Source organism: Trichechus manatus, unplaced genomic scaffold (assembly GCF_000243295.1).
Source record: "Trichechus manatus latirostris isolate Lorelei unplaced genomic scaffold, TriManLat1.0 scaffold00021, whole genome shotgun sequence".
Taxonomy (NCBI): domain Eukaryota; kingdom Metazoa; phylum Chordata; class Mammalia; order Sirenia; family Trichechidae; genus Trichechus; species Trichechus manatus.
The window spans coordinates 5,789,006-5,813,232 of NW_004443957.1; the positions used below are offsets into that span (position 1 = coordinate 5,789,006).

At 43.0% G+C, this 24,227-nt stretch overlaps 1 protein-coding gene and 1 pseudogene across 1 annotated transcript in view; one reads left to right on the forward strand and one right to left on the reverse strand.

Annotated features, from left to right (window-relative positions):
- Positions 1 to 634: 634 nt before the first annotated feature.
- Positions 635 to 24,227, reverse strand: part of NTPCR (nucleoside-triphosphatase, cancer-related) — a 33,842-nt gene continuing 10,249 nt past the window's right edge. Inside the window, exons 4-5 of the mRNA XM_004372809.2 lie at positions 7,124 to 7,333; positions 635 to 944 (exon numbers count right to left, since the gene is read on the reverse strand). Coding sequence (XP_004372866.1) covers positions 876 to 944; positions 7,124 to 7,333 — 279 coding nt within the window. The 3' untranslated portion in view covers positions 635 to 875. The remainder of the gene's footprint in view (positions 945 to 7,123; positions 7,334 to 24,227) is intronic.
- On the forward strand, positions 8,668 to 9,890 carry LOC101360217 (cyclin-dependent kinase 1-like; annotated as a pseudogene).

The following is a 24,227-nucleotide window of genomic DNA, read 5'->3' on the forward strand; positions in this document are numbered from 1 at the left end:
CTTACTGGACCCAGTCCACTGCACTGCTGCATTCTTAATGGAATTGTGCAGAGTGGTGGTGATGGTTTCCATTTGTGGTGTGGCACTGCCATCCTTTGAGGACAGCCCTACCCGTTTTCTGGATGGTGAACCAGGCACAGACAGGTCCAAGAACATGTCTAAGTCAACGCAGCCCAAGTGGACTCTGATCTGAACCCACGTGGGCCAAGCTCTGTCCAGTACTTGCTGAATACCAAAGGACAGGAACACTCTGAAAGACCATTTATCCCGCCCACAAAAGGACTCACGAGGCTGCAGCCATCAGACTGATTCTGATATTTATTAAGCAATAAACAAATAACAAGAAATTGGGATGGGGGTTAAATGGTTTTCTTTTGGAATAATCATTGTTAAAATCCAATAACTGTTACCACTTTAAATGGCATAAAACTGAAGCTGCACCTGGAGAAGAATTTAATTTTCATGACATGCAAAACTGATTATGCAGTGAACTTCTTTTTCCCCTTCCCCTGAACACATTATAAACTTCAATGGGGGCAAATTCCATCTAATACTCTCAAAACCATTTCTCATTTCATAATTAACCAAAATCATGCACATGACTGCAAGAGGAAATAAACAGAAATCTTTAAGCGTAAATAAACCATAATGGATTGCTAATCTTGTATAGTCAATCCAGCATTAAGGCTAATTTGATCTTTTAAACATTTTATGGAAACCAGCTGGCAACCTTTCTCTGGAAAATCCCACAAGGATTTAAGACCTTGGTGATCATAAAGTTGAGGCATAAAACCCTGACAGGCAAAGTGCCTTCAGGCTCCCCTGGAACCGTGCACACTTCTTCACATGCAGAAAAGCAGTAACGCAAATCATCTTCACTTCCTGCTGCTCTGCACACACGTCACGATATCTTGCAAAAGGCTGTTTCTGTTTTCCTTGGTAACCTGTAGGGCAAAGCAAGAGGGTGGGTTTCAGGCTTCCTTTCCTTTCCTTCAGTCCTCTGATAGGTTATACTCTAAGAGAAAGGTTGGGAAAGGGTGAGGCGTGCTTTGTGACGGAGAGAGAAAGCACCTCTTCACAAGCACCCTGAGAGCAGGACAGGTGTCCTCAAATCCTACCCTCAGCTCCTGCAAAGCAACAGCTCAAAGAGTGAAAGCGGGTCTGACGGCTGATGGAGCTCCACAATTGGAAGGCACTCCAGGGTGGATGATGGACACACAGGGTGAGGCATGGCCCTGACCACCACCCGCCATGAACGGAAGAAACTGCCTGAACGAAAGGAGGGGGAGAACAAGCTTTACTAGGCGGACCACTAAGAACAGGGATTAGCCAGAATTCTGGAATGCTTCTAGGTCACTCACTCACTCTTTTCTTCAGAAACTTAGAGAATCTGAGTCTGGCAGGGGCATCTGACATTAGGCTTCTCCTCATTTCAAAGATGTAGACCCTGAGGCTCAGAAAGGTGAAGGACTTCTTGAGAGATCAGAGGTAGCGGATGATGGCGTAGAGACTAGAACTCAGGTCTGCGGGCCCCAGCACATATTCTCTGTAATTAATACCATTACAAAACAAACAGAGGTCAGGAAAGGCGTCCCATAACAGCTACATGTGGACTTAATTTTTACAGATGGGGCTGGAGGGTGGGCCCACCAGGTGCACAGTGGGAGAAGGGCACCCAACAGAGAGAAAGCCCTGTGCAAACAAACACAGTAAGAGTAGCCAGTGGCTCTGGCAACTTCAGTGAGTCCAACATGGCTGCACTCTGACCCAGGCCAGATCATGCTGCGGGCTGTACACTCCGTGTGCCCAACAGAATGCCTGGCATCCAGCAGGTACTAAATGTTCAATGAGGAAATGCACTGTGGACTTTGTCACTCTTGGTCCCCCTCAGAAGAACACTTGGACTTTCTTGTGGGAGACTATGCCTGGGAAACCAGCCCCTGGCCAAGGAGGCAAGCTACGCCCTGGAGCTTTACTGGAGAATGTGAATCCTGAATGGAGTGGCCTAGAGAGCAAGGGCTGCAGGCGACCCCTGACAGTGCTGACCTGCAGACACTGACCACAGTGCTCACTGCACTGCAAGCTGGAGCAGTGCTAGCTCCTCCTGAAATGAGCATCGTCAAATTTTCCTTCAGATGGATGAGAAACCTCCAGAGCCTTGCGAGATTTTTTTGTTGATGTTTTAGCTGAAATTAGCTGGAGTCAGTTTCTGTTGCAATAAAGGAAATCCACCCAACGTGGAACAAAGGCTGGGGGCAAGGTGAGGGGCGGGCAGGCGTCCAGAGAGTCCGAACTTAGCCAGGCTCACCGGGAGCTCCCTGATGACTTCCACAGCAGTGCAGGGAAAGGACTGGCGGAGACAAGCCATCAGGTTCCTTCTCTCCCACCCCAGTTTCACTAGGAATCAAAATGCTCCGCTTTCCTAGTCTGTGAGAATGTACTGTGTGGCTCAAGAGCAGAATTCAGAGACTGATGGACATCATGGGGCTGCTTCTCCTCTCTCAACTTTCATCACCTCCTTTACAAATGCAAGAGAGAGAGAGGATAAGATGTAGCGCTGGGGGAGGAGGGATGTACAGGAAAGAAAGAGGGAAGCCGAGTAAAAGGGAGATGGCGGCCCAGAAAGGCAGGGAGGGGAGGGAGCCCTTGTCCGGATGGAAAGCATGAACTCAACTCTGCAGGGGCGAGTAGCAGGAGAGGGGCCAGTACGGCAGCACCCCCTCAAGACACCACTGCCCGGAAAACCCAAGGAGACACCTGTTTCTCCGTCCAACTATTAAAAGGAGCTGACACAGATGGATCTGAAGCCTCCTGGGCATTTGACTTCACCCGTTTTGCACTGAGCAGTTCTGACCTTGCTCAACTGCAAATGTAAGCTGATGTGACGAGAAACACATGAGCTAACAGCAACCGCAGCTTGCGGTGGGGACAGGCAAGGAAGGGAGACTGTCTTCCTCTGGGTCATTACTAAGGCATCATTCCTATTCTTCAAGTCCCTAAGCCCTTTGATAGAATGGTTAGGGGGAGTATGAAGGGAAGCGAAGGGTGAGACGGTGGAGAACCCCATTACCAAAGATACCATTCCTGAGAGAAGGCTGCTTAAGTACCACAATGCCAAGGCTTCCAGAGAAGTCATATTTAACGGGAGTGAGGCTAAGAGATGATTAAAAAGAACCCCCCAAAAGCACTTACATGCCACACAGACACATTTCCATATTTCAAGGATGTGGCCCATCATATTCATCATCACCATAATGAGGACCACCCTGACTCACTACACCGAGCTTTCACAGTCCTAACACATCTCATTTCAACTGCACGCCAGCTCTGGATGGTTAATACGAGAAAACTAAGGTGCAGGAGAGAAGCAACATTTTTCAGACAGATGAGCACCCAGTGCCCTCTGCCCCGCCCAAGGCATCCTCTCCCTCTGGAAGCTGCTGTCTGCTGACAGATGCTACATCAGGGACTCTGCCTGCCTGTTTCCCAACACTCACAGTGTGCTCCTGGAGTCTTGGTTAGATATAAAAAGAATACAAATAAGATCTGGAAGAGAAACATTTTCTCATTAAAAATCAATACACAGAATGCAAAAAATACATTATTAATATTTTGCTACCCCCCTTTGATTTCCCTAAAATTATTTCTGAAAATTATCCAGTAAGATGTTTATGTGAAACTGTCTACAGTGTTTAGTTAATATGTTCCTTATACAGCAAGGACAAACTCTCAAATGCAAGAGCAAGTAAAACATCATCCATCAACCTCAGAGCCCCTTCCATGTATGTGAAATTCTAGTCTATTTTTCATTCAATCACCAGAATTTTGGCTTCAGAAAATCTTTCCTGATGAGGTTAATTAAAAGCGGGAACTAGGGTCTGGGAACAGAAAAGGGAGGCAAGGAAGAGCAGGACAGGAACACAGTTGTTTTCCTCCTCCGTTCTTTCTGCACTAAAGCCTTAAGAGAAATACAAACGCTCCCTGCCCCTGCCCAGAAGGTCCCTGGGTGGCGCAAACAGTGTGCTCTCAACCACTAACCTCAACATTGGCAGTTCAAACCCACCCAGTGGCACCATGGAAGAAAAGCCTGGCGATCGGCTTCCATAAAGATTACAGCCAAGAAAACCCTAACGGGCAGTTCTGCTCTGTAACACACAGGGTCAACTACGAGTCAAAATCAACTCAACTGCAACAGGTTTGTTTTTTTGGCCCCTGCTCAGAGGCGGTAGAGGGGTAGGTCTAGCCATATGTCTCCTGGCAAGAATTGTTCTTGAAGATTACACTGTGAGCTCCATGAGGACAGGGGCCGGGTCTTAATCATCTTGTTATCTCCAGAACTTACACAGTGTCTGGCACATGGTATGTGCTCAATAAATATTTATAAAATTCTCTGAGCTAAAGAGGGCCTTTAAAATCTAGCTAAGTAGTTAAACAAAGATTACCAAGGCTCTGACCATCTTAAGCATCCAAGCTCCTCTCCTTTTCCTCCACTTCCTCCTTCAAGAACCACCTCTTTCAGGACAACTCTCCCTCCTCCTTCTTCTCATACACAGCTCTACCTGCTCTGCCCCAGATTTTAACTGGCCCATGATCTGTTTTTCTTGAGGGAAGGGAAGATGCCTCATATGTCCCTGGTACTATGGATTAAGTGCTAGATGCAAAAGAGGCTCTCAAAAACACTCAGATATTTTACTAAACATTAAAAATGAAAAGAACCCAAGATAATATCTAATCCAACCCCTAAATTTTCAGATACAATAAATGGAGTTCTTCATTTAAAAAACAGCTAGAAACAGCACACAAACCCCAAAGGAACACAATAAATACAATAATGGGGAATCGCTTATGTAACTACCACAAAGCTAATCACTTTATTTACAGATCATTAGAAGCAATGATTACCTTGCCTTGAGAATAATCTCCAGTCTTAGAGAGAGGAGAAAATGTGGTATTATCTTAAGACACAATGCTTATTTCTAAACATAACAGTCAACAGGCCTCAATCCTTCCTTGGGACTTTTAGATTAGATTAGTTTGCAGAGACAGCCAGTCCCTGGAGGTTTAACACTAGCAATTTTCCAGCCTTCCAGCTTTGAAGCTATCTGACCTGAAAATTAATTTAGTTTCATGATCTTTCACTATTCAATGTCTTTGTCTTCACATAAGCTACAGAATCACAACAAAAACTCTAACATGGAGGCTGTGAAAAGACAGAAAAGGCAACATAAAGCCCTAAAGACAAAGGCCCCAGAGACTCTGCAAGGTCATTGAGAACGTGACTCCTGTATGGCTCTCAGATCTCAGCTCAAATGACGTCTCCTTATAGACTTTCCCTCATCATCCTATCTAATGCTGAACCCTCCCCACAACTGCTGCCCCTAAAACTACCACATTGTTCTCATTTATTGTCTTCACTGCATTTACCAGTATCTAAAATTGACTAATTTGTTGGTTTACATTTTTGTTATCCAGCTGTTCCGTTAGAATGTAAGCTCTGTGAGGACAAGGACTTGGTAAATCTTATTAACCACAGTATCACCAAAACTCAGAATAACTTAGAAGACTTAAAAGACATAGCATACAGTAGATGCTCAATCAACATTTACCAAATGGGTAAATGAAAAAACAAACGAATGTACACATTTTTCTAAGTTTCCATGTTTTTCCAAACCCCAGCATACTTTGCAGACAACGTGTGGACGCCCCACTAAGGCCACCAGGCCACGCCGATGTTTTAACCAGTGATGTGAAATACTCATTGATGTTCTGCAGCCAGGGCGCACTCTCCACTCTCCATAATAGGAGCAGCCCGGCCTGCCTGACTTGGTCACCCAGCACTTGCAGAGCCAATAAGCTTTTAAACTGGGGGATGAAAGGTGAGGGGCATAAGCAGAGCTCAGCAAAGAGCACAGCTATCAATGACACGAACAAATTAAGGTGGAACAGGGCAAAACAATATCCAACCAAGATGGATACAGAGAGATAATGGAGACAGACAGACAAGTATTTAGGTAACGCGCCAAAAGCTACAAGAATCCCTTGCAGCTGGCTCAGTCAAGCCAGTGGTTAATATGCCCGCAGTACTGCTCTTTCACATGCGGTCTACAGCGGTGCTTCTCACACTGCAGAGGCATTAAGAGCCACCTGAGAGCTTGGTAAAACACAGATTACTGCGCCCAACTCCCAGAGTTTAATTCATTAGGTCACAAATGTGCACTTCTGAAAAGTTCCTGGGTAACACTATACTGCTGCTCTGCAGCCCTCATTTTGAGCAGTAAGGCTCTACAGCTGTGCTGCCCAATGCAGCTGACACCAACCACATGTGGCTACTGACCACCTGAAATATGACTAGTGTGACTCAGGAACAGAATTTTAAAAAAATTTTTTTTAATTTTAATTAATTTGAACTTAAATAGCCACATGTGGCTGGTGGCTAATGTATCAGACAGCACAGATAGTACATTTCCGTCATCACAGAAAGTTCTGTCGGACAGTGCTATTCCTGTCTACTGGACAGAGCTACTCGTGAACTGTGCTACAAAGTTAAGAGCGGAAAGCTGAAGCAATTAATGCTGCCCTCCGCTGGCGGGGTAGGGGAGGGAGGGAGAATGTCTATGGAGCAAGTCTTCACCTGTAGCATGTGGAAGCTGTGCTTCAAACCACAGCCACAGTCTCCTCTTGTCACAAGCAGAAGTGAGTCAGTTTAAAAGGGAAAACCTTTAAAAGAAAACAACACATATACGCCTCTGTATCCCGACCTGATACCTGGAGCCTGATCCCAGTATGTACTGCCCTGGAAGAAAGAAGCTTAGAACAAGAGCATCAGTCGCTCGGGCAGTTCTGACTGCCTAAGAGGTCATGGTATCTGGAGGGAGAGGCGAAGGAGAATGCAGCCAGACCAGCTGACAGGGCAGGCAGCTCCCCCCAGCGGTGAGTTTGTTTTTCACCAAGTAGAGGTATTACTAGATTTTAGTGCTGTGAATTCCTAGAGAGTCAAACTCACCTATACTCCAGAATAAGAGGAAACATAATGGAAATTCAGAGCCAAGGATTTATCTGAGCCACCTGCTATTGTAGGTTATCTGCACCACTTTCACACATATGGAAGACTGGCTGTACTCACACTAAACACCTTGACGTCGCTTCTGTTTCTTATTTCTTCCACAAGCGCCAGTGGTTTTCCTTTAGGGACTGGTATTGTGCCAAGGACTACGGTCCCTGGGGTGGACAGTGTGTGACGAACAGCTTGGATGAAAGTCTGGCTGAAGAGCTCCATCTTCCCAATTTCATCGATGACACACACTCTCTGCCCTGGGCCACTGCTGAGATCTGCCTGAGAATAAGAAAGACATTCATTTGGACGCCAAAGTCACAGTAAGCTGATGCCCTCCTGCCATTAGTCACCAAGCAACAGTCATGCCAGGGTGAGTCAACTACTCTTTGAAAGTCAGATCATTCTCATAGCCACAGGGAGCAGGTAACTTGTGAACTAACCTAGAAAGGCTCCCTTAAAGATGTAGCACCTGGGAAATTAAATTCCCTGTGTGGGGTAAAGGACCTAGTCTTACCCTAAGTAAGGTGGCCTTTGTCCTTGGTTCTGGAGGAATAACCTTTGAAATAATTGGGGTGCCTTGGTCTAAGACTTCCAGGCCACACCTGAGAATCTGTGCTGGCAAGTGGGGGCTGGCCAGACCAGAAAAGACTCACTTGGGAGGCTGATATAAACTAGCCTCAGGAGGCATGATTTAGCCTATCATGCAGGACTGGCCACAAAAGCCCAGAACACTAAGGCTCAGAGGGCTTCCTGTAGGCAAGAACATCTGCTCTCGAAGGGTAGCCTGTCCCTTGGGAAATGGAAGCTCTGTGCTGGGAACCCTCTCAGACCTCACCTCAGACCTCACACCTCCAGGTATATCATGTTTGGCTATAATAAACCTGTAAGTATGCTAAACTTTCCATGAATTCTATGAGTCATTCCAGTGAATTATCAAACCCAAAGGGGCAATGGAAGCCAGCAGGTAAAAAAGTAAGGGTGTTGTCTGGACACCTGAGCTTGTGGCTCGCATCCTGAAGTAGTGAGAAACTAGCCCAAATCATGGCCAGTAGGTCAGAAGGCTGGAGTGTCGTGTGGACTCCCCAAACTTGGGGCTGGCATCTGCTTATTTGGCAGTCTGAAGGATGTTGTCCTCTTAACTTGTGAGTTCTGACCTTGCTCCAGATGGCAAAGGAGAAGTGGGGATGTGAGGACTGGATCAACCTCAACATTTTGGGAACTGGATTCATGCTGGTCCTTAACGTGCGCCCTGAGCCACTCAGTTTCTCTGGCGATTTTTACTCCTCCAGAATGGCCCCAGTAATAACCAAGCTTTGTATTTATATATACCAAGAAAATAAATGGGGAACCAAATGCCTCAGGTTTAAAAGAAATAAGACAGCAAGCCTGGACACCCTTATTAATAATACTAGCCTCTCTTTTTTCAACTTTAAGTTGGAGTCTTATGAGGTTCTTTGTCTGTAGGGCAAGAGATAACTGCTGCAGGCAGATGCCTGTGTATTTCATAATCTGGGCTATGAGGGTTTGTGGAAAGAAGTGAAAACTGGAAGGAAAGGTGTCTTAGTTAAAAAAAAAAAAGTAAGGATTGTGCCCTTTAGATCTCAGATTCCCTTTCTAATGACTTTATACAAATTCATTCCCTTCTTCCTTAAAAATCCCACACTCCACTTAGCTTCAAACTTGGCTCGTGGAAGTTGGGGAGAGAGCGAGCGGACGTGGTAGCCGCTGCCGCCATCACTACCACGGGATAATAAGCTGGGATCTACAATACATATTGAGCAACTATGGAAGACTATACCAAAATAGAGAAAACTGGGGAAGGTACCTATGGAGTTGTGTATAAAGGTAGACACAAAACTACAGGTCAAGTTGTAGCCATGAAGAAAATCAGACTAGAAAGTGAAGAAGAAGGGGTTCCTAGTACTGCAATTCGAGAAATTTCTCTATTAAAAGAACTTTGCCATCGAAATATAGTCAGTCTGCTAAGATGTGCTTATGCAGGACTCCAGGTTATATCTCATCTTTGAACTCCTTTCCATGGATCTCAAGAAATACTTGGATTCTATTACTCCTGGTCAGTTCAACGATTCTTCACTTGTTAAGAGTTACTTGTACCAAATCCAACAAGGCACTGTGTTTTGTCACTCTAGAAGAGTTCTTCACAGAGACTTAAAACCTCAAAATCTATTGATTGATGACAAAGGAACAATCAAACTGGCTGATTTTGGCCTTGCCAGAGCTTTTGGAATACCTATTAGAGTATATACGCATGAGGTAGTAACTCTCTGGTATAGATCTCCTGAAGTATTGCTGGGGCCAGCTTGCTATTCGACTCCAGTTGACATTTGGAGTATAGGCACCATATTTGCAGAATTAGCAACTAAGAAACCACTTTTCCATGGGGATTCAGAAATTGATCAACTCTTCAGGATTTTCAGAGCTTTGGGTACTCCCAATAATGAACTGTGGCCAGAAGTGGAATCTTTACAGGATTATAAGAATACATTTCGCAAGTGGAAACCCAGAAGCCTAACATCCCGTGTCAAAAACTTGGACCAAAATGGCTTGGATTTGCTCTCGAAAATGTTAGTCTGTGATCCTGCCAAATGAATTTCTGGCAAAATGGCACTGAATCATCCATACTTTAATGATTTGGATAATCAGATTAAGAAGATGTAGCTTTCTGACAAAAAGTTTCCATGTGTTGTATCAAGAACAGGCAGTCACACTTTTACTGTTAACTCTATTTTTGTCTTGTATACTTTTCTTTGTTGTAAAACTCAAGCTGTACTTCATCTTCTAATTTCAAAAGTGTAACTTAAAAATGTAAATATTGTTCTATATGAATTTAAATATAATCTGTAGATGTGTGTAGATATCACTATAACAACTGTTTGTTACTACAATAAAATTATAAATCTAGTATTGAAAAAAAAAAAAATCCCACACACAACAGGTATAGCAGGCAGCCTCCAAAAGTCTTCATGATCCGGGAGCCTAGGATTCACACCCTTGTGTGGTCCCCTCCCACAATGTACCAAGGTCTATGTGACCAACAGAATACAGCAGAATGTCAATTCTGAGATTAGGTTACCAAGACTGCCGTTTCTGTCTTGAATTCTTTTTCTCTCTCTCAGATCACTTGCTCTGGGGAAAGAGAAATGCCTTGTTGTGAAGATACTCAGGTGGTCTATGGAGAGGCCCGTGCAGTGAGGAACTGAGGTCTCCAACAACCACGTGAGTGAGCTTGGAAGTGGGTCCTTCCCAGTCGAGCCTTCAGATGACCGTGCCACAGCCAACAACCTGACCACAGCCTTAGGAGAGACTCTGAGCCAGAACCACCCAGCCAAGTCATACCTGGATTCCTGACCCTTAGAAACTGTGGGAAAGAACAAATGTTTGTTGTTTTTATGCTGCTAATAAGCTTCAGGGTAATTTGTAATACAGCAACAGACAACTGTTGTCTCGGGAAAGTCTTCCAAGAGAAAGCTGCTATGACTTTGTTGAATCTTTCCACAGGAGGAACACAACAGAACACATAATAAGCACTTCAGTGACTGCTGAATGACAAATACGTTTTATATTTTTGTACGTAATGATTATTTTGAAAACTGTATGTAAAGCTGATTTACAAAGTACTGTTCACTATAGTTCTTACCAAAACCAAAAAAACCAAACCCACTGCCATTAAGTCGATTCCAACTCATAGCAACCCTAACGGGCAGAGCAGAACTGCCCCACAGGGTTTCCAAGGCTTTACTCTTTACAGAAACAGACTGCCACATCTTTCTCCCATGGAGCAGCTGGTAAGTTCGAAATGCCGAACTCTGGGTTGGCAGCCGAGCCCTTAACCACTGCACCACCGGGGCTCCTTACAATGACATCAGTGTATTCCCAGAATATATGTCTGAGTTAAGCTATATTTTGCTCAAATTCCAAATATCAAAACTAAGGTACAGTGTGGCTGCTGGTGGGGTGTATGTGGCAGCCAGTGACAGATGGGGCAGGCAGGCACAGGGATGGTGATCTTATCCAACAGGCGAGAGATTTTAAGCAAGGCAGAATCACAAGTTGTGCTAGAAAGACTGCTAGCTGCATGGAGTCAGGAAGACAAGTTTGAAATCTTTTGGAGTAGACAGTTTGAGACTGTGGGCTCTAAACTGGGCCAGTGATTGGAGAGTTACATTACAGCAGTGTTTTTCAGACTATTAATGGTACTCTTTTTATTATCCTGCTTAATATGTGTGAGTGTGTGTGTATGTGTATATATACATATGTTTATATTACATATATGTATCTGCTCACCAATTTCATTAGCAGAAAGGAGTCCACTGTAATTATCCATGAGTGATCTGAACAATCTCTCAAACTTCAGTTTCCGATGTACTTTATTTTTTACCTTTAAATTGAGTCTACTTGTCTGTATACCTTGTCTCTTTGTCTCTTCCTCTTACGGGCAGGTACAAGGTTTTATTTATCTTTGTATTTTGCATGGAATTAATGATGCTGCAAAACTGAGAATGGAAAGTTGAAGCAGATAATGCTGCCTTCCGTCAGCAGGGTGGAGGAGGGAAGGAGAGTGTCTATGGAATAATTCACTATTTCTGCCAGGTTTTCTCCTCAAAAGGAATGCCAAATTTGGGAGAAACAAAAAAGCTATCGGCTGTTTGTGAGAATCCCACAAGTAGGTTTCTGTCTTTTGGGGAGCAAGCCGCTCCAACTGATATGACTCTTACCAAGGAGTATAAGGAGTATTTGGGGCATTTTGCTGCCTCAAAAGACTATGACTAATTGTAGATGTTGTCATTCCGGAGGCTACCATCTAAAAGCTAAACAGAACTCTTCAAGCACACCACAATGACAGTGTTGAAAGCAGCCAATTCAAACAACAAAAAACAATATGAAAGGATATGCGTGCACGTGGGCTTGTATTCATGTGAATGTCGATGTGTGGGGTGGGCATGTCCATTAATACACACACGTAGGATTAAGGCATGTGGCTCGACACCACCACCCTTCCTGAAATTCCCCAGAGCTCTCCCGTGACAGCTCACCTACATTATCTAAACCCCACATACTTAGCAAAGATACTGGATACACACGTATACAGTATTTTCCACCAAATGCAAATGCCCACTTTCAAACCTTAGCTTATGTAAGACCCCCATGCTGCCCAGTGTTAAGGACTTTTTATTATCTAGGAACTAAAGGAATCTCAAAAAAAAGTCTGAAATTTTTAATGAAAAATGGAAGTTATTCACTCAGCTGAGAGGCTTGTCAGATGCCAAGCCATTCACAACCCTATAAACACCCAGCTTGTTTTTCTAAGTAACACGTGAACATACACTCAAAATAGGAACCACTGTTATATTCAAAACTGTCTTAGTTCTGTACAAATTCAAGTAACTTTAGAGTAAAACAAAAATCGAGTGAATGGACAAACATTTGCTCTATTTCCACGGTCCAAGTTCTCTTCCGAGGACACAGCTTTGACACACTAGAGGTCCAGGTTTGAAGACCATCAGGCTCCTGCCCCAGCTCTCCGGTTTCCAGGTGTGGGGAGAGTACGGACAAGCTCCGAGAGGAATCGTGAAGAGCCATGATGTGGTGGGGAGCTTTTCGTCACTCTGCCATGGTCACTGTGTGTACTATCTGGGAACTGCTCCCTTGCCCTTGCACGTCCCCTGCCCAAATAACGACACAAGTTCCAGTCATTTTCTGACGGCTGCACTGTCAGTCTTTGTATTACCACAGCCTTCCTGCCCATGCCCCTATGTTAGGCTTACATTTGATTATAAATTTTCACTGTCACGAAGAGTGAGGAAAACTTCTTCATGCTAAGTGCGTTTTTAGTTCCTTTGCTCTGAGAAAGAAGATATTTCCTTAGGATAGAACCCTAAAATTGACCAACCAGATGAGAGAAGCTATGAATGAGAGAAGCTATGAATAATTTTATAGCTGTGGTTGCACTCAGCCAGTTTGCTTTCTGGCAAGATTAAACTGATTTAGAGGGACAACAAAATATCTTTGTACCAGTTATACCAGAGACTGGAAAACAGTGCGATGTGTTTGGGCCTTTCTTTATCCTATGCACTTCAAAGAATACAAAGAAAATGTAGACAAAATATGCAATTTCATATTACCAAAATATTTGCTTTATTCTGAATTATTTCCATAATCAATACTTCTGGTGGTATTACGGTTTAAAATTTTTTTTTTTTATTATCAGACATACCAACTGGCTTCTGAGCTCATCCACCTGGAACAGCAAGTATCAGACAGAAGTCATGGGAAGGAACAAGGGGACCTCTGCCAGAAGTTAGGCAGCAGAACTGTAGTCTTCCCCAAAATAGGTGTGGGGAGCCAGGAAGGCGTGGCCTGTCTGGGCAAATGGTAATAACAACAGCCCCTGCTGAGCAAGCCCCAAATCCCTCACCGCACTTACGTTATTAGCTAAAAATGCAAGGCTACTATTAAGACTTTTATGTTGTTTACTCCATGCCTTAAGGTTTCAGAATATTTTAGCAATTTGGTGGCATGTCAATCATGTGTCCCCAGGGAATAAAATCACATGCTGACAAGCTATGACAAGACGTCTAGACTGTGTGACGCGCCTCTGAACCCAGCCCTTCCCCACTTCGGCACACTCGAGCGGAAGCAGCTTCCACGGGCAGCTCTGCACCCCGCCCCCACCTGGACTCACGCGGACTGGTCCTACGGTCCTCCTGAATGTCCTAAATGGCCTCGCTTGGGCTCTCAGGCATCACCCGACATGATCACCTGACCTGAACTGCACCAGCACTGCACCCTGGGCGTTTTCTAAACTACAAAAACTATCATAAGACTGAAACAGCATCTACTGGCTGACAGTCAGCCCAGTGGGAGCCAGGGTTCAGGACTGGCCTGGACATTGGGCTAACAGGACTCCATGATAGACTGATGGCCCTGCTCTAGCCCCCAGTTCCCTAACAAACACAAATGAAACTGGTGAAGTGAAGCTCCTCCCAAGTACTGCCTACTAAGAACCATCCCTATATTCAGAAACTCCGATGAGTCCCTGGATGGCGCAAACAGTTAAGTGCTGGACTCCCCACTGAAAGGTGGCAGTTCAAGCGCACCCAGAGATGCCTTAGAAGAAAGGCCTGGCAATCTATTTCCACACCATCACAGCCATGGAAACCCTATGCAGCAGTTCTACTCTGACACACATGGGGTCACCATGAGTCGGAAACAATTGGTTTGTTTCTGTACATAGTAGGTATCAGCATCTGTTTTACATATGAGGACATGAAGCTCAGGGGTTACTTTACCCAAAGTGCTGCAGCTCCCAAGTGACAGAGCTAAGAATCAAACCCAAGATCATCTTATTCCAAAGCCCTCTTCCATACCCAGTGCACACCTGCATACCCACCTGCACACTTTCATTATGAAATAAGAACTGTGCCTAACAAATCCATCTTAAAAAAAAAAAAAACCCTATAGAGCACAGTTCTACCCTGACACACATGGGGTCGCCATGAGTTGGATTTAACTCAACAACAACCGGTTTGGGGCTGAGAGAATATAAATGATCATGTTAAAAAAGAAAGAAAAAAATCCACCTAACCATGAAGAATCTGCCTTTTCTTTGTCTCCAACGATAAGGAACAGAGCTGTAGTTTCTAGGAGCTTACAGAGGCAAAGCCACAAAACCCTAATTTTTTTTTTTTTTAGTAGTCATACTTTATTACTTCTAATTACTCAGAACTACATATTTCGGGTCTCAGAACAATTATTACCAACATCATTTTACCAGCTATGAATCGATAATAGCCCAATTTAGTAGGCAGACTCAACCTGGAAGTGAACGGACCCCTGTCTCTGCCCAAGAGTACACCCCTTTGCACACAGCAGAGCAGATGTGACCATGGACCCCAAAACCCAAACCAAACCCACTACTATCAAGCTGATTCCAACTCCAGTATTTACTAATTCCTGCCACTTCCTTATCAGCTGACAGTGCTTACAATAACCAATTTTTTTTTAATTCACTTGCTTAGTAAAAATTTTAATCAATGTTTAAGTTTCTGATAAAAGCTTAGTATCTTTGATGCCTGGTATCCTTTTCATTATTAGGAAGTGCCTGGAGGAGATAAGTTGACTTTTTTGGTAAACTAAGATGATGATGACTTTAACTTAAAGAAGTAACTGGAGATAAACAGAAAGAAGTACAAGCTAGATTAGGAAAAATCAACCATTATGGCTCTCTTAGTTCGGCTTTTGTATGTACAGTAATTTTATGTTTGTTAATTACTGCTCACCTTGCTATAGAAAGTATTTCAAAAGAGAGTAGTTGAATTTGCCTGCCAGCTAGAGCCTCAAGAGAAAATTATTTTTGTCTTAAGATGATCTCATAAAGTTTAGATAAAATTAGAATTAGCCGGAGCAAATTTTGATGAGGACGATGTGTGTATAGCCTTAAAATGTCTCCCCATTCACTGCTTCTTAATTTCAAAAGGAAAAAAATCGTAATTATACAGTAGAGAAATTGTACAACTCCTCCATTGACTGATCAAAATTAGTAACACCAAGGAGGGGCAGATGGACCTCACCTGCCTGCGGATGAGATACCTGAAAAGGATACATCATCACTTATGTAGTGTTCCAACCAGGACACAACCTGAATTGAATCATGTAGAAATATCAGAAAACCTGTGAAGAGGAACATTCTATTAACAAAGGGAGGAAAGAAACTGCAGTCTTTAAAAATGTCAATATCATAAAAGACAAAGAATGACTATGAAACTGTTCCAGATTAAAGGTGGTATATGGTTGGCATAAACAAAATACGAAATATTACTAACAACGCACAAACACCAGAAGAGAAACTAGATAACTGGGAGCTCCTAAAAATCAAACACTTATGCTCATCAAAAGACTTCAACAAAAGAGTAAAAAGACAACCTACAGACTGGGAAAAAAATTTGGCTACAACAAATCTGATCAGCGTCTAATCTCTAAAATCTACAACATACTGCAAAACCTCAACAATAAAAACACAACCCAAATAAAAAATGGGCAAAGGATATGAACAGGTACTTCGCCAAAGAAGACATTCAGGTGGCTAACAGATACATGAGGAAATGCTCACGATCATTAGCCATTAGAGAAATGAAAATCAAAACTACAATGAGATACCATTTCTCCCCAACAAGGCTAGCATTAATCCAAAAAACACAAAATAATAACTGTTGGAGAGGGTGTGGAGAGACTGGAACACTTATACACTGTTGGTAGGAATGTAAAATGGCACAACCACTTTGGAAATTGATTTGGCGCTTCCTTAAAAAGCCAGAAATAGAAGTACCATATGATCCAGGAATCCCACTCCTTGGAATATATCCTAGAGAAATAAGACCTGTCATACGAATAGATATACGTACACCCATGTTCATGGCAGCACTGTTCACAATAGCAATAAAGATGGAAATAACCTAGGTGCCCATCAACAGACGAATGGATAAACAAATTATGGTATATCCACACAATGGAATGCTACGCAGTGATAAAGCACAATGATGAAGCCGTGAAACATCTCATAACATGGACGAATCTCGAGGGCATTATGCTGAGCGAAATTATTCAGTTGCAAAAGGACAAATATTGTATAAGACCACCATTATAAGAACTCAAGAAAAGGTTTAAACACAGAAGAAAACATTCTTTGATGGTTACAAAGGTGGTGAGGGAGACAGAAGGGTATTCACTAACTAGATGTTGTTGTTGAAGTTAGGTGCTGTCCAGTCGGTTCCGACTCATAGAGACCCTATAGGACAGAGCAGAACTGCCCCATACGGTTTCCAAGGAGCCGCTGGTGGATTTGAACTGCTGACCTTCTGGTTAGCAGACAAGCTCTTAACCACTATGCCACCTCCAACTAGATAGTAGACAAGAATTATCTTAGGTGAAAGGAAGGACAACACACACCACAGGGGAAATCAGTACAACTGGACTAAACCAAAAGCTAAGAAGTTTCCCGAATACAACCAAACACTTTGAGGGACACGGTAGCAGGGGCTCTGGGGACCACGGTTTCAGGGGACATCTAGGTCAACTGGCATAACAAAGTTTATTATGAAAATGTTCTGCATCCCACTTTGGTGACTGGTGTCTGGGGTCTTAAAAGCTAGCGAGCGGCCATCTAAGATGCAACAATTGGTCCCAACCCATCTGGAGCAAAGGAGAATGAAGAACACCAAAGACACTAGGAAAATATTAACCCAAGAGACAAAAGGGCCACATAAAGTAGAGACTCCATCAGCCTGAGACCAAAAGAACTAGAAGGTGACTGGCTACCACCAATGACTGCCCCGACAGGGAACATAACAAAGAGTTGACAGAGTAGGAGAAAAGTGGGGTGCAGAACTCAAATTCTAGTAAAAAGACCAGACTTCACGGTCCGAGACTGGAGGGACCCCGGAAGACATAGCCCCCAGACTCTATGTTAGCCCCAAACTAAAACCATTCCTGAAGCCAACTCTTCAAAGATTAGACTGAACTATAAGACACAAAATGATACTCATGAAGAGTGTGCTTCTTAGCTCAAATAGATACATGAGTCTAAATGGTCAGCTCCTGTACAGAGGTGAGATGAGAAGGCAGAAAGGGACAGGAGCTGGTTGAATGAACACAGGAAATCTGGGGTGGAAAGGAGGAGTGCGCTGTCACAGTATGGGGAGTGAAACTAGGGTCAAATAGCAGTGTGTGTATAAAGTTTTTTACGAGAAACTAACTTGAACTGTAAATTTTCATTTAAAGCACAATAAAAAATAAATAAATATATAATGGTAGCTATGTGGTGCAGTGGGTAAGAGCTACAGCTGCCAACCAAAATGTCGGCAGTTCAAATCCACCAGCCGCTCCTTGGAAACCCTATGGGGCAGTTCTACTCTGTCCTATAGGGTCGCTATGACTTGGAATCGACTTGACGGCAACGGGTTTGGTTTGGTTTTTTGGACAGAGAGATGACAACTAAATGCAACTAAGTCCAACTTGACCCTGGACTGGATTGTGAACTGGAAGAAAAAGAAATGCTACAAAGAACGTTATCAACTCAACTGATAAAACTGGAATAGGGATGGGAGATTAAAGTATTTTATTAATGCTAAATTTACTGAGGTTGATAATTGTACTGATCCTGCAGGAGAATATGCTTATTCTTAGGAAAAAACATACTAAAACATTTAGAAGTAGTCTGATGATTACAACAAACTTTCAAAAGGTTCTTAAAAATCACATATTTATACAAACATAGAGGTGCGTGCGTGCACACACACACACTCAAACATATATGGGAGAAGGGGAGTGAACAAACAATAGGCAAATGAGTTAAAATGTTAAAAATAGGTGGCTCTGGATAAAGGGTACACAGGTGTTCTTATTCTTGTAATTTTCACTAAGTTTAAAATTATATCCAAATAAAGTTTTTAAAAAATTAGAATCAGTACAAAAAAAAAAAAAAAAAAACCCCACATACACACTTTCTCAGTATGAGATTCAAGAAAAAAATGAACTCATCCTTTGTAAACTTCCTTCTAGAGGAGTGTGGCACTGTAGACCAACGTGTATGAGAGGTGAGAGTGGAGAGCTCCAAAAGGAAGTGTTGGAAACACGGCAATATGGCGAATAAAAGAAAAAAGACAACAGGCTATGCAGACTCAGCCACAGCCCCTTTAAGGAGCATGGGAGTGGGCTATGAGAAGAATTGTGTGAAGTTATCTTTTTTTTTTTAGTTGCCATGGAATTAACTTCAACTCATGGCAACCCTATGTGTGTCAAAGCAGAACTGTGCTCCGTAGAGTTTTCAATTCCTGATTTTTCTAAACTAGATGGCCAAGCATTTCTTCTGAGGTGCCTCTGGGTGGCCTTGAACCTCCAATCTTTCGGTTAGCAGCTGACAGTAGTAACCGTCCACACAACCCAGGGACCCAAAGCTATCACACCCCAGGGGAAAAACCTTCCCGTCTGTGGAACCAGCAGAACCTCACCATGGCCAGCAAGTCAACAAAGTGAAAAGGCAGACCCCGCCCAGTCGAGATTATGGACATTACCAGTAAGAGTTGCATGACAAATCTTGCAAAATGAACCGCAAGGCCAACCCCACACTGAGATTTCAGCTCATTTTTCTATTTTGATTCACTGCAGAAATGTTTTTACTAATAATTTTAAAATTAATTCTTATGCTTGCACCAGACAGTTTTTAATTTCCCTGGCTCATCTTGCAATACATATGTGTGATTATGAGGTACAGAGATAGAAACTGAGGAGGAACAAAGAAGCAAATGTCAGTTTTGCTGACAACAATGAAAAAGATTCTAAAAGGATGTTTAAGCTCTTGTCAACCACTCAAGAAAGTCTCCTGACTAGAACCTGACTTGTCTAAATTCCTTCTAAAGCCCGGTGGTCTGAAAACTAAGAAGCCCTGCCAGGTCAAGTGTTAAGAAAATAACCTTTCCCTACACAGCAGTCCTCTCACCTGCAAATGAAGTTTCTAAGATCTGCAGCAGTCTATTTCAGAATCAAAGCCAGTCCTGCTCTCAAAAACAAATACACTTTGAAATCCTTAGTTTAATCAAAACAGGGAAATATGAGGTTTGCAGTATGTTGACCTTCCCTGGGTCTTCTGATGCTAGCTTACTATCCCTTGCACCGATCTTTGTAAATCATGGCACTTCAATCTGGAAAGCAAGGCTTTGAGTAGACATCCTTTCTTTTTGAAAACATTATTATCTATTGTTATCTTCTTGTATGAGCAGGAGAGATACAACCAGCAAAATGTTAAATTTTACATTGAGCCAAATTCTAGTAAAGCATTTAGTGTGGCTGCCAAAAAGAACACTGAGACAAAGGCCAGCCTTACCCTCTCAGCCTTGATCACCAGAAAACTGAAGAAAACAATTCTAAGAATAATAGCATCAGAAAGCAGAAGATATCTATAAATAACCTTACCAAGAAAATTTTTAAAGAAAACAATAGGAGAGAGAGATACTATGGTTTTGGCTGTGGAGAATGAACATCATCTGAAATTTCAGATGTCATTTAAATCAAAATAAGCTATAGTTTTGAATAGTTCCAATCACTCCATACAGAACTTTTTTAATGGACAACAGAGTCTTGATCCCATAGTTCATGCCAGCTCTAACACTAACAAGCTGTGGGTCCCTGGGCAAGCTACTTTCTACTCTAAGCCTCAGTTCTTCATCTGTAAAACAGGGATATTGTTGAGAACTAAATGAGTTACTGCCCGGTCCATAGTTTGCACTCAGTAATTGTTAACTATTAGTACAACAGAAGTCTCTGTGTGGTGCAAATGGGTACCACACTTGGCTGCTAACCAAAAGGCTGGAAGTTCGAGTCCACACAGAGGCACCTTGGAAGAAAGGCCTGGCAATCTGCTCCCAAAAAAATCAGCCATTGAAAACCCTATGGAGCACAGTTCTACTCTGACACACATGGGATTACCATGAGTCAGAATCAACTCTACAGCAACTGGTTTTATTACAGCTACTATTACTGGAGAGTCCTTGGGTGGCACAAACAGTTAAGCACTCGACAACTAGCCGGAAGGTTGGAGGTTCAAACCCAACCAGAAGAGCCTCGGAAGACAGTCCTGGCAATGCTTCCAAAAGGTCACAGCCTTGAAAACCCTACGAAGCAGTTCTATTCAGCATCACACGGGGTCGCCATGAGTCAGAATCGACTCGATGGCAATGAACAACAACGATAACGACTACTACTGCTACTACTACCACGCTCACCACCACTATTACTGTTTGGAAGGACGAACAATTGTTCGAAAAAGAATAATATACGTAATTACCACGGTAATTAAAATAGTATAGTACTGATGAAAGAATCAAACAGAATGGAACAGAACGGATAACCCCGAAACATTACATACACAAACACACACACTCACACACACACCTTATAACATAATAAACTAATGACAAATGATTTGGTAAACTGGCTAAGTGTTTAGGAAAAAAATCAATCGAGAGTCGCATTTTATATTGCATTCAAAATAAACCCATATGGAATAAAAACCTAAGTGTAAAAAAGAAAAGCACACAGATGAAGAAACATATCGGTAAAAAACGATATTAACCTGGAATATAGACTTTTTCTACATAACACACACAAAAAGAACTCACCAAAAGTGACAAACTGAGAAAACAGAATCAAGGAATTTAAAAAAAAAAAGGTTATTTACCTTACAAAAGATTGCTTTAAGTCAGAATGAGAAAAGGAATGAGCAAATAATTCAGATTTAAAAAAAAAAAACCAAATAGCCAATAAACAATTGAAAAAGATTTAACTTCATTAAACCAACCAAACCAAACCCACTGCCAGCAAGTTGATTCTGACTCACAGTGACCCTGTAGAACAGGGTAGAACTGCCCCACAGAGTTTCTCAGGCTGTAGATCTTTTTTTTTTTTACAGGGAAGAGTAAACATTTATTTAGAAGTTACAGTGTTTATTTTTACAGAGCTATGTTGCCACAGATTATTGATTCTGGAAGGTCTGTTCATGCTTACAGCACTATACACACTGCAGTCTGCCCTCACTGGCTGTGTCTCCTGTCTGTGAGGCGGTGGCGCACCTCGTTTTGCCTCTAGTTTCCCTCTAGTGAATGTGGACAGTGTGCCTAGGCGTCTCCCTCCAGCAGACCTGTGGGCCTCCTGCCTTCCTCCCAGGCACCGTGGAGGTCCTCGGGGAAGGCTGCTGTCCTGGCCAGTCGGCCTCAGGCTTTCCCACTGGCCTGTTACCTAGAGGCTCCTGTGTTTTCCCTTTCATACCTCAAGGGGCAGGATTCCCCATGTCTCTCCAGAATCATAAAGATGCATATACGTTTATTTACAAGTCCATAAATATATAAATATGGCTATTATAGCAAAATAAATACCAATTTTCTCTGTCTTTAGAAAAAAAAAAACATATAGTCTTTCCGGGAAGCTGGCTTCTGTCTAAATTGTAGGGGGCGTTGTTTCAAAAGACACATGCATTGGTGGGCCAGGGGAGAGCCACATCCCAGGTTCCCGTCCTATGTAGGCCCCCATGGGGTGCTGCGGGCACCAGTCTCTTCCACCCACTCAGCAGGAGTCACGACTGTCCAGCTCTTCAACTGGTATGAGGCCCAGGCAGCAGGGGGGACCTGAGTGAGACAGAGGGTCCCACGCTGGCTCCACCCCAGGGCTCCCAGCGGCACTCCTCCTTCCCGACTGGCCCGCAGTGGCAGCAGGCTGCTGCTGGAGCAACTGGTGAGCTGAGTCATCCGGCAGCGTGTACAGGAACAGGCTGTAGATCTTTATGGAAGCAGATTGCCACATCTTTCTCCGGAGGAACGGATGGTAGGTTTCAACGGCCAACCTTTCAGTTAGCAGCCGAGCACTTAATCACTGTGCCACCAGGGCTCCTTTTTAACCTCATTAGTAACTTAAAAATGCAAATCATGACAAAGAGGTGTGTTTTAGTATCAAAAAGCAGTACAGTGTGCAGTGTTGGCAAAGTGCACTAAGACAAACACCCTCACACATAACTGTGGGACTGCAAAGTGACACAGTGTCAGAGTACTGAAGCAGTACACAGAAGCCCTGAAAACTCACACCCTTCTACCTAGCGCTTCCACTTTTAGACTCTCGCCAAAGGCACACCAAGGCTAGAGAACAAGGTTTACAAAGGGTGTTTTGTGGAAAGGTTACTACAATAGTAATAAATAACCCCAATGCCCAACACTGAAGGAATGATAGTTTTTAACCAAAGATGAAAATCCACATCAGAAAATATGAGGCAATCATTCAAATATCGTACTTTTTAAGTTTATTATGTGAGACCATTCCCACGTCACTCGATGATGTTAAGGGAAAAATCATGAGACTATAAAACAATGTATAGCATTTTTTCCCATTTTGAGTGACTGAATGAACTATGTATACCAGAGGGATGCAACAAAATATGCCAACAGTGGGTTAACTTGGTGATAAGCTTATGAGTTATTCATACTGTCTTCCTGATATTTGATATCTTTATATATTTTCTACCATAAGTTATGTACAACGTTTGTGGCCCCTCACTGGGAGGGGCTGTGCCTTGAAACTGACAAGGAGTTGGGTGTGTATGTATGTATGTGTGTATATATATACATATACATACATACCAATGTATATAATACATGCAGCCAGCTCCACAGAGGTTGGTGAGACAGACAGAAGACAAGCAGCAGGAAGAAAGCAGAAAGAAGACCGAGAGGAGGCAAGAACTCTAAAAGAGCTATAACTCTGGTCAAGTGCTGTAACACTGAAGACAGACAGCAAGAGGCCAGGAAGGGGCCCAGCAGCAGAGCTGGCAGTGACAGACGGCAGGGCCAAGAGGAGCTTGTCCTGAGGGGGCTGAGAGAAGCCTGTCATCAGGGGGCTCAGAGGAGTTGAGAGAGCTGTCCGGCACTGAAGAAGGGAGACTCTGCCTACATGCTTCATGATCCTGATTCCTGAGTTGTAGCGTATTGATCCTGATCTCGAGTTGGACCCTGTTCCTTAATAAACCACTTAACTGTAAGTATGGTCTATGAACTGAGTGGCCATTGCAATGGACTGTCGAATCCAGAAGAGAAATAGAGTACTGTAGGAGGGACAGCTGGTGTCAGAATTGGTGGAAAGGCTGGATCACAGGGATCACAGGGATCAGCACTGGGCTAACCTTGAGTCACATTATCCCCCCTGAAGTTAGACAGGTCTAATGTCGCTACTACTGATGCTGTTACTATTGCTATTTTATACTGGGTTTGATAATCAAAGCATAAAAATTGGGAAAAGTCTACTTCTCTTTTTTAATTTCAAAAAAGATTTAAGATCTTGATTCTGGTCAGCATATGATTTGTTATATAATCTTGCCAATAAACACTAAACACAAACATGCATACTGTTCTCCCAGGATCCAGTATGCTCTAAGCAAGCTAAGTAAAAACCAATTCTTTGTATTCATCCAGTGCCTAAAGCTGGCATCCTCACTGGAAATTTCATTTGAAGTATTTGACTTGCCTTTTGAACATTTAAGTATAGAAGTATATATTTGATGGAAAAGTACTAGAGAGAAGAATACCATGTTCTCTGACCACTCCCACTCAGCAGAGCAGCC